The sequence below is a fragment of the Coenobita brevimanus genome, chromosome 39 (genome assembly GCF_032717465.1).
Source record: "Coenobita brevimanus isolate Jiangsu-jjx chromosome 39, ASM3271746v2, whole genome shotgun sequence".
NCBI classification, from domain to species: Eukaryota; Metazoa; Arthropoda; class Malacostraca; order Decapoda; family Coenobitidae; genus Coenobita; species Coenobita brevimanus.
In genome coordinates this window covers 24,256,009-24,270,191 of record NC_136992.1, presented here as the reverse complement: position 1 = coordinate 24,270,191, position 14,183 = coordinate 24,256,009, and the positions used below count along the sequence as shown (strand labels likewise).

At 42.5% G+C, this 14,183-nt stretch overlaps 1 protein-coding gene across 1 annotated transcript; it reads left to right on the top strand.

Moving 5' to 3' along the window:
* Window positions 1–6,244: 6,244 nt before the first annotated feature.
* Window positions 6,245–13,788, top strand: LeuRS (Leucyl-tRNA synthetase). Its single transcript, XM_080270159.1, has 2 exons — window positions 6,245–6,515; window positions 10,129–13,788. The coding sequence occupies exons 1-2, from the start codon at window positions 6,268–6,270 to the stop codon at window positions 12,950–12,952; spliced, it is 3,072 nt and encodes a 1,023-aa protein (XP_080126285.1). The 5' UTR covers window positions 6,245–6,267; the 3' UTR covers window positions 12,953–13,788.
* The last annotated feature ends 395 nt before the right edge of the window (window positions 13,789–14,183 follow it).

Sequence of the window (14,183 nt, the reverse complement as noted above, 5' to 3'; positions counted from 1 at the left end):
ATTGCTGGAGAATATCCCCTCAGGGCCGTGTCACCATTTATTCATTCGCAGTTTCTTTCTAATCATTTGTATCACGCGCAGCCACTCTTCCTAGCTCAACTGACATCCCTCTCGCATCTGATGCTCTCTTGACTCTGTCCATCCATCCTAATCGTGGTCTTCCTCTCAGCCTTACACCTCACACATCTGATCCAGTTATCTTTTTCACCAGTTGCTCTTCATCCATTCTTTCCATATGCCCAAACCATCGCAATACTTTATGCACAACTCAATCAGCCATCTCTTGCATAACTGCAGTTCTGCTTCGCACTTTATCATTTCTCACTTGATCGATACACATCACTCCTCATCTCCATTACTTTAAAAACTTTTCCTCTGCTACGCCCATATTCCATGTTTCGGCCCCATATAATGCAGTCGGTGCCGTTACACCCTCATACAGCCTTCTCTCTATATCCATCTAAGTGAATGACATCTAAACTTTTTTCATTCCCCCCAGGACCTTTTCTACGTCATTGATTCTAAAATCACTTCTACATCAATTCTTCCATCCACAGCAACATATGACCCTAAATACTGAAATCACTCGACCTCCTCAAGCAATTCGCCATTCAAAACTGTATTCATTCTCGCACCATCTACCAACCTCACACACTTCATCACTTGACTCCTATTCTCATTTGCTTTCAATATCCTCCTTTCACACACCCTTCTAAACTCCTCTGCCAACTATCTCAATCTCTTCTCTGAATCAGCCACCAGTGCAGTATCATACACAAACAGCAGCTGATTCAGATTCCACTCTCAACCATCGGCATTCACCAGGCTCAAACCTCCACATAACACTGTTGCATTCACCTCCCTTACAGCACTATCCATATAATTATTAAATTACCAAGGCAACATCACACATCCCTGCCACAGTCTCACTCTCACGGGAAACCAATCACTCACAGTATTTCCCACTCTTTCACACGCTCCACTACTTACTTAAAATTTTTTCACATCTTTTAACAACCTACCATCAGGTCCATACTATCTCAAAACAGTCTACCAAGCCTCCCTATCATTTCTATCATGCTAACTATCTGTCTGTTGCCAGACTTTTTAATCCTGTAAGGGTTGGCTGCAAAAAAATTGTCTCTGTCACCCTGTCCCCCACTATTTCACTGCCCAGCTCCCAGCTCACACCCTTCACTCATATACCTCTCCATTCCCTTCATCTCAACCTTGGCCTCCCCCTCCCACCCACCCCTTCCACCACCTTACTTACACACACTCCTTGTCATTCTGTCGCTCTCCATTCTCTCCACATAGCCAACCCACCTCAGCACGTTTCTCGTAACACTTCTTATCACATCCACACCACAATGCTCATTCACTTCCTTATTTGTCAGTCTGTCTCTCCATGTGACTCCACAGGCTCCTCTCAGATCTCTCATTTCCACTGCCCTCACTCTTGATTTGTGTCCCTCCAACAAGGTCCAAGCTTCACGTGCATATGTTAGAGTTGGTATCACAATACTGTCATGCAGTAACTTTTTCACCTCCATGCTCAACTTCCCTGTTTCTTATCACTGCTTTCAAGGAACCAGCAACCTTTCTACCTTGTTGCACCCTTCCAAGCACTTCACTATCTAAACTTCCATCCTTACTCATCACACTACCCAAGTACTTAAATGTATTCACATTTTTCATTTCCTCCTCATCCAACCTCACTGTACATTCACTGACTTCATTTCTCTCGAAGACCATAACTTTACTCTTCCCTACAGTCACCTTTAGATTCTGTTTATTACTCACTCCAAAACTCATTCACCAAGCCTTGCAGCTCCCCTTCATCTTCACTTAACAACACAGTATCATCTGCAAATAACAGTACAGGGAGTTTCCACACGCTGCCCTCTCTCATTAGGGCCATTTCAACATCCACTGCACTATCTTGTATCTCTTTTATAATCCCATCCATATGCAGATTGAACAACCATGGAGATGTGACACATCCCTGTTTCAATCCAACCTTCAGATAGAAAAATTCACTCGGTTCACTGTCCAAACACACTGTAACTTTAGCACCCTCATACATCCTCTTCATGGCATTCAGCAACTTCCCATTTTCTCCATATATTCTTAATACCTTCCACAGTCCTTGTCTATCCACCCTGTTATATGCTTTCTACAAATCCATGATGACTACAGTACATACAACTTTTTTCCCTCCTCTAGAAACTTTTCCATTAAAGACCTAAGAATGGATATCTGACTTACACAACCTCTTCCCTTCCTAAAACCTCCCAGTTCTTCTCCATCTAATCCCTCTGTTATTTCCCTAACACTGTCAATAAGTATCCTACCATATACTTTTTCTGTTATGCTAAGAAGACAAATGCCCTTATGTTTATCACATACTTCTTTTTCCCCGTGTCCTTTGTACAGGAGAATAATTATATCAGACTTCCAATCCTCCTGGACATTACATTCCTCCCAGGCCAATCTGCACGTCTTCCACACCCATTCTAATACTATCTCTCCTCCATGCTTCATCATTTCACCACAGTCTGTCAATTCTTGGGGCTTTCCCTATTTTGGCTTTCTTCATTGTTTCTACAACTTCCATCCTACTGATTTTTTTTTTCTTCTCACATGTCTCCTTCTCTCAGCCATTCCCCAGCCACTTATACTTGCATTACAGTATTTTCTTTCTTTCTGTTCAACAATTCCGTATAGTGTTTTCTCCATCTATCATACCCTTTTTTCTTCTTACTACGAATGCCCCAAACACATCCTTTCCTTTTGCTAAATATTTTTCACACACCTGTCTCACATCAAACACTTGATCCATGCATCCCCTCCCTCTCCTAAAACCACACTGCTCTTCACCAATCACTCCCTCTGTACCCTCTCTAACTCTCATAATTAACACTCTACCATACACCTTACCTACAACACTTAACAGACTTATACCCCTAAAGCAAGTACATTCATACTTATCACCCTTACCTTTATACAGCGGAACCACACAAGCACTTGTCCAGTCAGTCAGCCCCATACCGCTCACAAAACACACATTCAGCAGTCTTACTAATCACTCAACAATAGTTGCTCCACCACCTTTCAGGCATTGCACAGCACACCCATCAATACCTGCTGCTTTCCCTGTTTTCATCTCCTTTACAGCCTCCTGCACTTCCTCCATCGTTATCAAAGAAGCATTCAGCTCTCCCAACACATTTATTCCTTGCACCCTTCCATCTGCCACAGTCTCAGCCTCCCTTCCCTCATCTACATTTAACAATCTTTCAAAATACTCAGCCCATCTCTTCCTTACTACATCCATCTCATTTAACATCCTTACATCCTCTGTTTGTACTTGCTCTTCCTTCCCAGACTTTCTCTTTCACACCCTTTTCACCTCCTTCCAAAGCATTTTCTAATTCTGTTGAAAGGTCTCAGTCAACCACATACTCCATCTCTCATCTGCTGCCACTTTAGCATCACGCACAGCCCTTTTTGCCCTATTCCTCTCTTCTTTATACCTCTCATATGACACCTCATCCTTCCTCTGCAGCCACACTTCACATGCATGTTACTTCCTCGCACCACCATTCACCTCCCTTTCCTACACCACCACCCACTCAATCTCACACCACACACCTCTTTGCAAGCCCCAGCACAGCACTCGTAAACAACTGCCATTCCTCCTCCACATTGCCATTTTCCTAATCTTTCACTGCATTTCAGTCATCTTTCAACTTCTGATACTCTATCATTTACTCTCTTTTTTTTATCCAGCTCACTTTCAGAACCTTCCTGCCACACCTAACTCCCCTAGCCCTCACCCATCTCATACCTACTCTCAACTTTCCCTCCACCAGGTAGTGGTCAGACATACCTCCACCCTTCCCTCTCAAAACTCTCACATCGAACAATCTTCCTCTTACATTCCTGGACACAACCACAGAGTCCACCAATGCTCTATCAACAACCCTTCCATCCTTCTGTCTCACTCGTGTATACTTATAAATATCTTTCTTCTCAAACAAGGTATTTCCAATCACCATCTCTCGCTTAACGCAAATCCCTATCATTCGTTCCTCATTTTTATTTCTTGCAGGCACACCATGCAAACCAACTACACCTTCAACTGCTACATTTCCCCACTCTAGCATTCAGATCTCCCATCATTACCACATTCACATTTGCTCCAAAAGTCTGCAGACACTCATCAACATTATTCCAGAAAGACTCCCTCTGTTCTGCATCCCTTTCCCTACCAGGCCCAAATGCACTCGCTAATACCCACAACTCATGTCCAAATTTCAGTTTACATTTTCTTCATACATTCAGTTAGTAAGTGGGTGAGCTGGTTTTTAACTTCTACTCCTGCATCCAACAGTAAGCTGCTGTTATTCCATCATATTCTGGGTCCATTCCTCTTTTCATACTCTATCTATCTATCTATTGCCAGAGAGAAAAGTATACTTCGTCTAGTGTTGTATCTGTCTATCGATTGCCAGACGCCTTAATCCCGTAAGGGGTGGCCACAAACAAATCGCCTCCATGTCGTCCTGTCCCCTGCCATATCACTGCCCTGGTCCCAGCTCACACCCCCTTCATCCCTCTAACTCATCTTGGCCTCCCCCTCCCTCTCCCCCCCTCCACCTCACTCACATACACTCTCCTCCTCAGTCTCTCACTCTCCATCTGGTGTTACAGCTGGTATTTCACGTGTCAGCTGAAAAGTTAGCAGTTGGTACTGTTGTCTTTGATCCATAGTTCTTTGTAAAATTCTTCATCTTACATCACCAGCTTCTGTTTGTACATGATGACATCACGATTACTGTCTTTCACGGATATAATTTGTTGCTTTCCTAGTGCCATTTTGCATCAGACTTGTTTCAGACTTTTTAATATTTTGATGTGATCCTTCCCCCCCCCCCTCTGTTTCTTGTTGAAAAGCTGATTTAATTCTGCTCTTTCTGTTTCATCTCTCTTTGTTTTTACTTTCACCTTCTTTTCATGTGCTCGAGGGTCATTTTCGACTACTTATTGGCTTTAGTTGTATTAGCTTTCCCAACTACCTTTGCTGATTCCTCTAACACTTTTGGTAGTCTATGATTCAACTCTTCCGTGTCACACTTGGCATAACTTAGAGCCTGAACTCCGTCCTTTTTTTTAACATAAAAGAAGTTTTGTTTTTGCATACTTTTATTGGGCATGTGTTTTTATTTTTACAGTTTAATCCTGGATATCAGTATCCAGATAACTGGGATTATCAGACAACCAGGAAAAGTCACAGAGTGACAAATATATGACTAAAAATATAAGTTTGTACCACTCTGAATGCCTGCCTCTGCATGGGATGGTCAGGTGAGACTGGGTGAAGTTGGGCGATGTGAAGGCTTTTTTGGTCAAGATCATTTCATAGGTAATCCCCATCGCAGCTCTCCTCTCCCCTCTTTCCTCTCCTCTGATTTGTTCACCCTCCATACCTCCGCAAATCACCATCTGCTTACCACCACTAGTCACAAACAAGCACCCGCTGTTATATTGTTGTGATAGACGGTGATTTTTACACTTCATGATGCCTGTAGTGCAGACTAATCTTAAAGTGCATTGTGCCCACTTTGAAACAGAAGCTGGACATATGCAATAGACTTGAAAAAGGTGAACATTATATGACACTGATGGTTTGAATAAAGTATTTTGGAAATTAAGAAAATTATTGATTCGATGATGGATGGATGGATGAAAATTAATTAAGAGATCTGTGGCAGACAGGGATATGCCACAGGGATGCCCACCATCCACTAACATCAGAGTATTGCTGCTTTCAGGTGACTGTTTACTGAGTGGCAGGACAAATGATTTACTGTACGGTAGCTCAGGACACCATATACTCTTACAGCATTGGGTTTGAATCAGAAGGATGAATGAACTTCATTGCTCACATAATGCCGTTCGGGTAGATGACTATTAAGATGCTTTAAATGCCTGAATTAGCCTAACCCTGGGCCTCTGTGCTTTAGATGAAACATTAAAGGATTGGATACTTGGATTCCAAAGAAGGCAATGTGAGGAGGATATAGTTAAAAAAAAAAAAGTAAAAAAATAGGACTGAATAAAGAAATGTGTAAAAGCTGATGCTTATGATTCATAATGATTGAGTTTTAGTGAACCGTAGTGATATGATATTTGGTGGTTTTCAGCACAGTGTTATCCCTAACTTTTGTTGTTCAGAGCAAGGCTGCAGCAAAGGGTGGTGGTATGCGGTACCAGTGGCAGATTATGCGAAGCCTGGGTTTGGTTGATGCAGAGATCCGGAACTTCACCGATGAGGACCACTGGTTGAGTTATTTTCCACCACATTGTGTCAAGGATCTCAAGAGAGTTGGCTTGCACACGGACTGGCGGCGCTCCTTTATCACCACAGACCGCAATCCTTTCTATGATTCTTTTGTCAGATGGCAGTTTATCCGATTGAAAGAAAGAGGAAAGATACAGTATGGAAAAAGGTGAGTTAACTGTAACCTGTATAATATCACTTAACATTTTTGGTGTAATACATAGAGATGCAGAAGTGAAGTTTAGAATAAATGAAGTAGGAAAGGTGTTGGGAGGAATGAAAAAAGTGTTTAGATTTCGTTCGCTTAGAATGGATGTAAAGAGAAGGCTGTATGAGGGTGGTGTGGTACCGACTGTATTATATGGGGCTGAAACATGGAATATGGGTGTAGCAGAGAGGAAAAGTTTGAATGTAATGGAGATGAGGTGTCTGAGGAGTATGTGTGGAGTGACATGTATGGATCGTGTGCGAAATGATGAAGTGCGAAGGAGAACTGGAGTTGTTCGGGAGATGGCTGGTAGAGTTGAGCAGAGGGTGTTGCGATGGTTTGGGCATATGGAGAGAATGGATAATGAGCGATTGGTGAAAAAGATAACTAGATCTGATGTGAGAGGTGTAAGGCTGAGAGGAAGACCACGAATAGGATGGATGGACAGTGTGAAGAGAGCGCTGGATGCGAGAGAGATGTCTGTTGAGCAAGGAAGAGTGGCTGTGCGTGACAGAAATAAATGGAGAGAAATTGTGAATTAATAAGTGGTGACGCAGCCCTGAGGGGATATTCTCCCGCATTTGGTCTGATCAGCTAGTCAGGTCAGGTGCGGGTAAGGGGATGGGTCTGTTATGATGTGGCAGGGGTAAACCAGCTCTGCTGTCGGGCCCTGCTGCGGATGTCACTGATTGCATTGCGCAGTTGACCCTTGTGCGGTGTGGTGCGGTGAGGATCTGTCCGTTTTCCCCTTTGGGGCTAAGATGCGAATGAATGTGTTTGAATGGATGAGTAAATGGGGAGTGTGTCGTCCTGTCTCGGCTACCTCCCTTTCCTTGGGGGAAGCAGCCTAGGTATATAGATAGATAGACATAGAGCTCTACCACTTTCTAACAGTTTGATGTACAGATCTGCTGTACAGTATTAACCTTTAACTTTTCTTAGCTGTTTGTGATGTTTACATTAGTAGGTACAGTCATGGACAGAGAAACCTGGACAGGTGAGGCGAGGCAAATGTCATATTTTCTCTTCTACCCCGGCTTGTCCGTCACTCTTCGTTCACGACCCCTTTCCCCCATCCTGTTTACCCTCTCTTCATAGCACCTGCCAGACTGCACTCCCAAACCTCCCTTCCCTGCCCCCATACACGCCAGTTCGCTAATCCGCCTACCTTGAACCGTGTGTGTGTGTGTGTGTGTGTGTGTGTGTGTGTGTGTGTGCGCGCACGCGCGCATCGTTGACACAAGCAACTCCCTACATTTTTCCGATCACAACCCATCCCTCCCTCTTCCCTACGGTTACTCTGCTAACACACACACACACACACACACACACACACACACACACGCGAAGCTCATCTTCATTCTTCATATACGCAGCTGCTCCCCCCCCCCCCACTCTCTCTCTCTCTCTCTCTCTCGTTCTGTCTCTTTCAAGATTCTGTAGGAGTGAATAGTAATGCCAGTGGAAAGTATGCCTTTATTATTGTGATATAAGTATTAAAAAAAAAAACTTAGGAATACAGTATATTTAAAGAAAACAACTGCAGTTGGCTGGTTGGCCTATGCGAGGCAACTCCTGATTTTGGATCTGCATACGAAAGAGAGAGAGAGAGAGAGAGAGAAAGTGAGGAGTGACCACTTGTCCCTCCATCTCTCTCTCTCTCTCTCTCTCTCTCTCTCTCTCTCTCTCTCTCAATAATCTGTAGGAGTGAATAATAATGTCAGTGCAAAGTATGCCTTTACTGTGATATAAGCATTACAAATTAAAACACTGGAACATATTTAGAGGAAACAACTGCAGGAAATTCTCTCGAGACGTCAGCATGTGGAACTGTCATTATTTCCCTGCGGGCCAATTAACATCCACCTTCATACTTGCCTACTCCTTTCTGCTACCATTTTCGCCAATTTTCCTCATCTTTACTTTCCAATTCAGAGCATGCCATTCGTTATGATAATAATTGTACACACACACACACACACACATAAGACAGACAGACACAGAGAGATGGTAGATGGGGGAGGGAGGAGGGGGAGAAGAAAGGATGGAAGCAAGTGTTTAGATTGAGAGAGAGAGAGAGAGAGAGAGAGAGAGAGAGAGAGATGGTAGATGGGGAGGGAGGAGGGGGAGAAGAAAGGATGGAAGCAAGTGTTTCGTTTGAGAGAGAGAGAGAGATGCCACCATTTTCACCAAAGACTCCGCTATATTTCTCCTCATCTTTATTTTCCGATTCAGATCATGCCAGTAGTCATGAAAGTCATGATAATTGCACACACACACACAGATATATATATATATATATATATATATATATACAGTATATATATATATATATATTTATATAGCAGGGATTGAGAGAGAGAGAGAGAGAGAGAGAGGTGAGGAGTGTCCACTTGTCCTCTGGGAATGATCAGCCTTCCCGGGTCATGTGGGTAGGATGGAGAGGAGGTGAGGGAAGGAAGGGGATGGCGTCGTACGGTTCATATGGATGAAGATTTAGTGGATAAATCGAAAAGGAAAAAGAAACTATCAGCTCAGCCCCTGAGTGTCCAAGTTTCTTTGTCCATGACGGTACAAGTAACCTCACTTATGTACGATAAGAACTGCTGAAAAATATACCAGCACAATGCCACTCAGACGAGTCAAGTTGGTCTTCTTTGAAGTGGAAAAAGTATAAGATAATGTGAACGGGGTAAGATTATAGAAAGTCTTTTTGATGTATGGCACAGATGGTAAATTGTTGAATGATCTGAGAAGTTATTGGACTCAGTTGATATTTCTCCTAGGCCTGCTTCAGTGCTTTCTTTTGTTGTTTTATTTGATCCTACTCACCTGACTTGTTAATGAAAAATCCATCATCATCCAAGCCTTTGTTGCCCCATGAGGAGCATTAAGAGCCCTGGGCTAGGCAAGTTGGTCCTGACATTTAAGACGAGAGTGACCAGCCTCATTCATCGCTGAGTGGCATTACATGAGTAGTAAACCCCAACCACCCCTTGGATATAAACCTGCACCGGCTTAGTCCGATTGAAGTGCAGTAATTTACTCACTAAACCACCAGGCATCATAATTTGGTTATATGGTTACCACCCAGTGTAGTAGATGGTGTCCTGGTGTACAGCTAACCACAGAGGTAATTATTTTTTTTATATATATTATGTTAGACATCGTTACTCAGGAAATTGTGGTCTATTTTGGTGTGGAATATTTTGTCAAAACAGTTATCTTTATACATCTCAAAATCCCTGTATGTGGGACATCAAAAAAAAAAAAAAAAAAAAAAAAAAAAAAAAAAAAAAGTGAAAGGGTTAACTACTGTAGAGACAGTATGTGAGTGAGGTGGAAGGAAAGAGGAAGAGAGAGAGAGAGACACCAAGGAAGAGGCAGAGGAATGGGGTGGAGAGGTATATATAAGAGAACAGTGTGAGATTATGGGAGGTCAGCCTATTGGTGGACAGAACAACATGGAGGCATTGTGTTCATGGCCACCCCCTTGAGGATTAAGGCATTTGACTATAGGTATAGTATTTTATAACAGCTTATTCAGGTCACTAATGTGGATGTCATTTTGCAGGTACACAATATTCTCCCCCAAGGATGAACAGCCTTGCATGGATCATGATCGCTCCTCGGGTGAAGGTGTGGGACCACAGGAGTATACCCTCATTAAGATGCATGTTCAGGAATTGTCTGGAAAACTGAAATCCTTAGCCTCCAGGAAGGTATTTTTCATTGCAGCCACCTTAAGACCAGAAACCATGTATGGTCAAACTAACTGTTGGCTTGGACCAGATTTAACATATATTGCTGTTGAGGCAAAGAATGGTGATGTCTATATTTGTACACGAAGAGCTGCCAGAAATATGGCTTTCCAGGAAATGCTAAGTGTGGAGAATGAAGTAAAAACCTTGATGGAGTTGAAGGGACATGAATTAATGGGCACAAAATTAGGAGCACCTCTGACTACCTATAAGACGATCTATGCATTGCCTATGCTCACTGTCAAGGAGGAGAAGGGTACTGGTGTTGTCACTTCTGTGCCATCAGATGCTCCAGATGATTTTGCTGCCCTTGTTGACTTGAAGAATAAACCAGCTCTTAGGGAAAAATATGGAATCACTGAGGAAATGGTTAATGTTGATCCAGTGCCGATCATTGATGTGCCAGAGTATGGTGCATTGAGTGCTCCAGCAGTATGTCAGATGATGGGAATCAAATCTCAGAATGATCGTGATAAATTAGTAGAAGCAAAGGAAAAGGTGTACCTTCGTGGTTTTTATGAAGGCACTCTCTTAGTGGGAGAATTCAAAGGGAAGAAAGTACAGGACATCAAAAAAGCAATACAGCAGAAGTTGGTAGCATCAGGTGAGGCATTAGTGTACCAGGAGCCTGAGAAATTGATCATATCAAGGTCTGGAGATGAGTGTGTTGTGGCATTGTGTGACCAGTGGTACCTGGACTATGGGGAACCAAAGTGGCGTGCTGTGACCCAGCAAAACCTTGACTCCCTCAACACTTACCACGATGATGTTCGCCGTAACTTTGATGCTTCTTTAGACTGGCTAAAGGGCCATGCTTGTGCTCGAACTTATGGCCTAGGTACCTACCTGCCATGGGATAAAAAGTGGGTCATTGAATCTCTGTCAGATTCTACTATCTACATGGCCTACTATACTGTATGTCACATCTTGCATGAGGATTTGTATGGCTCTCAACCTGGAAAATATGGCATCAAGGCTGAGCAGATGACACCAGAGGTGTGGGACTACATCTTTTTCCAGTCTAATACATTTCCAAATACCACCGTCAAGAAAGAAGCTGTTGAGATGATGAGAAATGAATTTGCATACTGGTACCCAGTTAATCTGAGAGTTTCAGGAAAAGATCTTATACCAAACCATTTGACATACTACCTGTACAATCACACAGCCATCTGGCCAACACAACCTGACAAGTGGCCTGCTGGTATTCGTGCAAATGGACACCTTCTTCTGAATTCAGAAAAAATGTCAAAATCTACTGGTAACTTTCTGACACTGTCTGATGCACTTGATAAATATGGAGCTGATGGAATGAGGTTGGCTCTTGCTAATGCTGGAGACTCCGTGGAGGATGCCAACTTTGAAACACAAGTAGCAGACTCTGGTGTTCTCAGACTGTGGACTTTTGTAGAGTTGGCCAAAGAACTAGTCGCTGAAAAGGATTGTATGCGCACTGGCTCCCTGTATACGGTAAATGACAAAATGTTTACAGCAGAGATGAACTTAAAGATAAGGGAAACTGATGGATATTATAAAACACTGATGTTTAAAGAAGGCCTGCGCACTGGATTCTTTGAGTACAGCAACTTGTTTCATCAGTATCGTGAGAGGGCTCAGGTTCAGTCTGGCCTAAGTTGGGAGTTGGTTCAAAGGTATCTCACTTCACAGGTTCTTATACTCAGCCCAATTTGTCCCCATGTTTGTGACTTTGTATGGCAGGAGGTTCTTGGTAACAGAGGGTCTATTCTACATACAAGCTGGCCTGTTACTGAGGAACCTGACATGCAGTTGGTAAAAGCCTCAGAATACATTGGTGACAACTCACATCGCTTCCGTTTACGCCTGAAGGCTCACATGGTTCCTGCCAAAGCTAAGAAGGGTGAGACCCCAGCAGCAGTACAACCTCCTTCCCATGGGGTCATCTGGATTGCAAAGACTTTTCCTAAGTGGCAGAGCACAATTCTGATTGCTATGCATGATTTGTATGAGAAAAATAATAAAATCCTTCCTGACAATAAGGAGTTATCCAAGGCCTTGGGAAGCATTCCATCACTCAAAAAGTATATGAAAAAAGTAATGCCTTTTGTTCAGTCTGTGAGAGAGAGAATGAGCAGTGTTGGTGATGCTGCCCTGAAAAACACTGTGGATTTCAATGAGCGCAGCATTCTAGAGGAAAACTTGGACTACTTGCGTGGCACATTGAACCTGGAAGGTTTGATCCTGAGCTGGACAGAGGACTGTGACAATGAGCGTACTCAGGAAGAAGTGGTTCCAGGAGAACCCTTCATCACCTTTTCCACTGCCCCAAGTGTACCTCTGACCTTAATCAACCCACAGCCACATTCAGGACTCTTTCAGTGTTGCCTCCCAGTGTACCAGAATGACACTGTTGCTGCCATTACTGCTCGCCTGAAAAGGAATGAGCGATTTATCAAACCTACCATGAAACTCACATTTCATAAATACAAAGACCCATTGATGGGTCCTCGTAATGTACCCACTCTGGCAGACCCTCTTCAAGGCACTGATCAGTTGAATGAGGAGGTTATATTCACACTGAAGGATGAAAAAATCCACTTCACATCAAATGGAACTTCAGCTTATTTAGGGGCTAAAATAGTTTATTGGGTTCACTAATTTAATTTTTTGAAGAGTAGATATTGAAGTGTAGATGCTATAAATGATGACAAACTGGGATGGAAAATATACAGTGAAACCTCGAAAATGTGAATGTCTAAAGTTTAGAAACGTCCTAAATTTGAATACCATAATGTATGAAATTGGCCTCTTCATTTCCCCAGATTAGCTCTGAATGACTGCAGAAACTAGTACAGTACCTAAAATTGATGCCTACACTTATCTGGTACTAATTGACCTTACTAGCAAGCGTTTCATCACCCATAATAAGTTTCCTTTCCTCCTTGTGGTCAAGAACCTCATTATTCTTTGATTCAATTTGAATATTTTTTAGATTTCACCATAATTGTGGTTTTTAAAAAGTTTTACTTATTAGTGTAGTGCTGTGAAAAAGAATGTAACATAATAATCTAGCAGCAAATAGTGTGCGCACATGAGACGCTTGTGTTAATGGAAATATGATCATGTACAGTACAACATGAAATTGTAGTAATATTCAGAAGAAGTTATGTACAGACTGAAACTAGAGTAACTAAGTATCTTTGCATGTTTTGTCAGAGTCAGCAGTGTGAAGATTTCAGAGTTCCTGGTGCTCGAAACTACAGTAACTGTCTTTTAACAATGCAGTACATGGAATACCAGTTGTCACACATCATTAACTAACAAATTTTATTGATAATTAACAAAAGCATGATTGTTGATAGTCAGCAGTCTCCTGAAATATTTCATATTGGTGAGTCGTGTCACTTAAAGCACTGTGAAATTGATATTTGAGTATATTACAGTGCAGCTTCACAGTAAATTTAAAAATGCAACATCTTGTACCACTTCTTAAACACACACACACACACAGAGAGAGAGAGAGAGAGAGCCAGCTCAGTGGTAACGCTCTTGCCTAGCATTTGCTCAGACGGGGGTTTGCGCCTTGCTTGGGATGCGAAAAGTTTCACTAACGAAGTGGGTGGTCACTGTCCTCCTTGAGCAAGAGGATGGGTGTGTGCGTGTGTGAAGGTCAAGGCTTTGCCCTTAGATTGGACTATTTGAGCTCTCATTTCTCTACTGGGAGGGTAGAAAGCTGATGATCACAACCATCCTGTGATCCTGACCAACCCGGTAAATTACACACACACACACACACACACACACACACACACACACACACACACACACTTTTTTTTTTATTAATGGTATAATAATTCAGACATGTATAAGTGTGCATTGTAATAAATAT

Coding starts and splice junctions, on each gene's coding strand:
- LeuRS (XM_080270159.1), top strand. CDS start 6,268: ATGCGGTACCAGTGGCAGATTATGCGAAGCCTGGGTTTGGTTGATGCA. Junction 6,516..10,128: donor AAGATACAGTATGGAAAAAG/GTGAGTTAACTG, acceptor GTCATTTTGCAG/GTACACAATATTCTCCCCCA.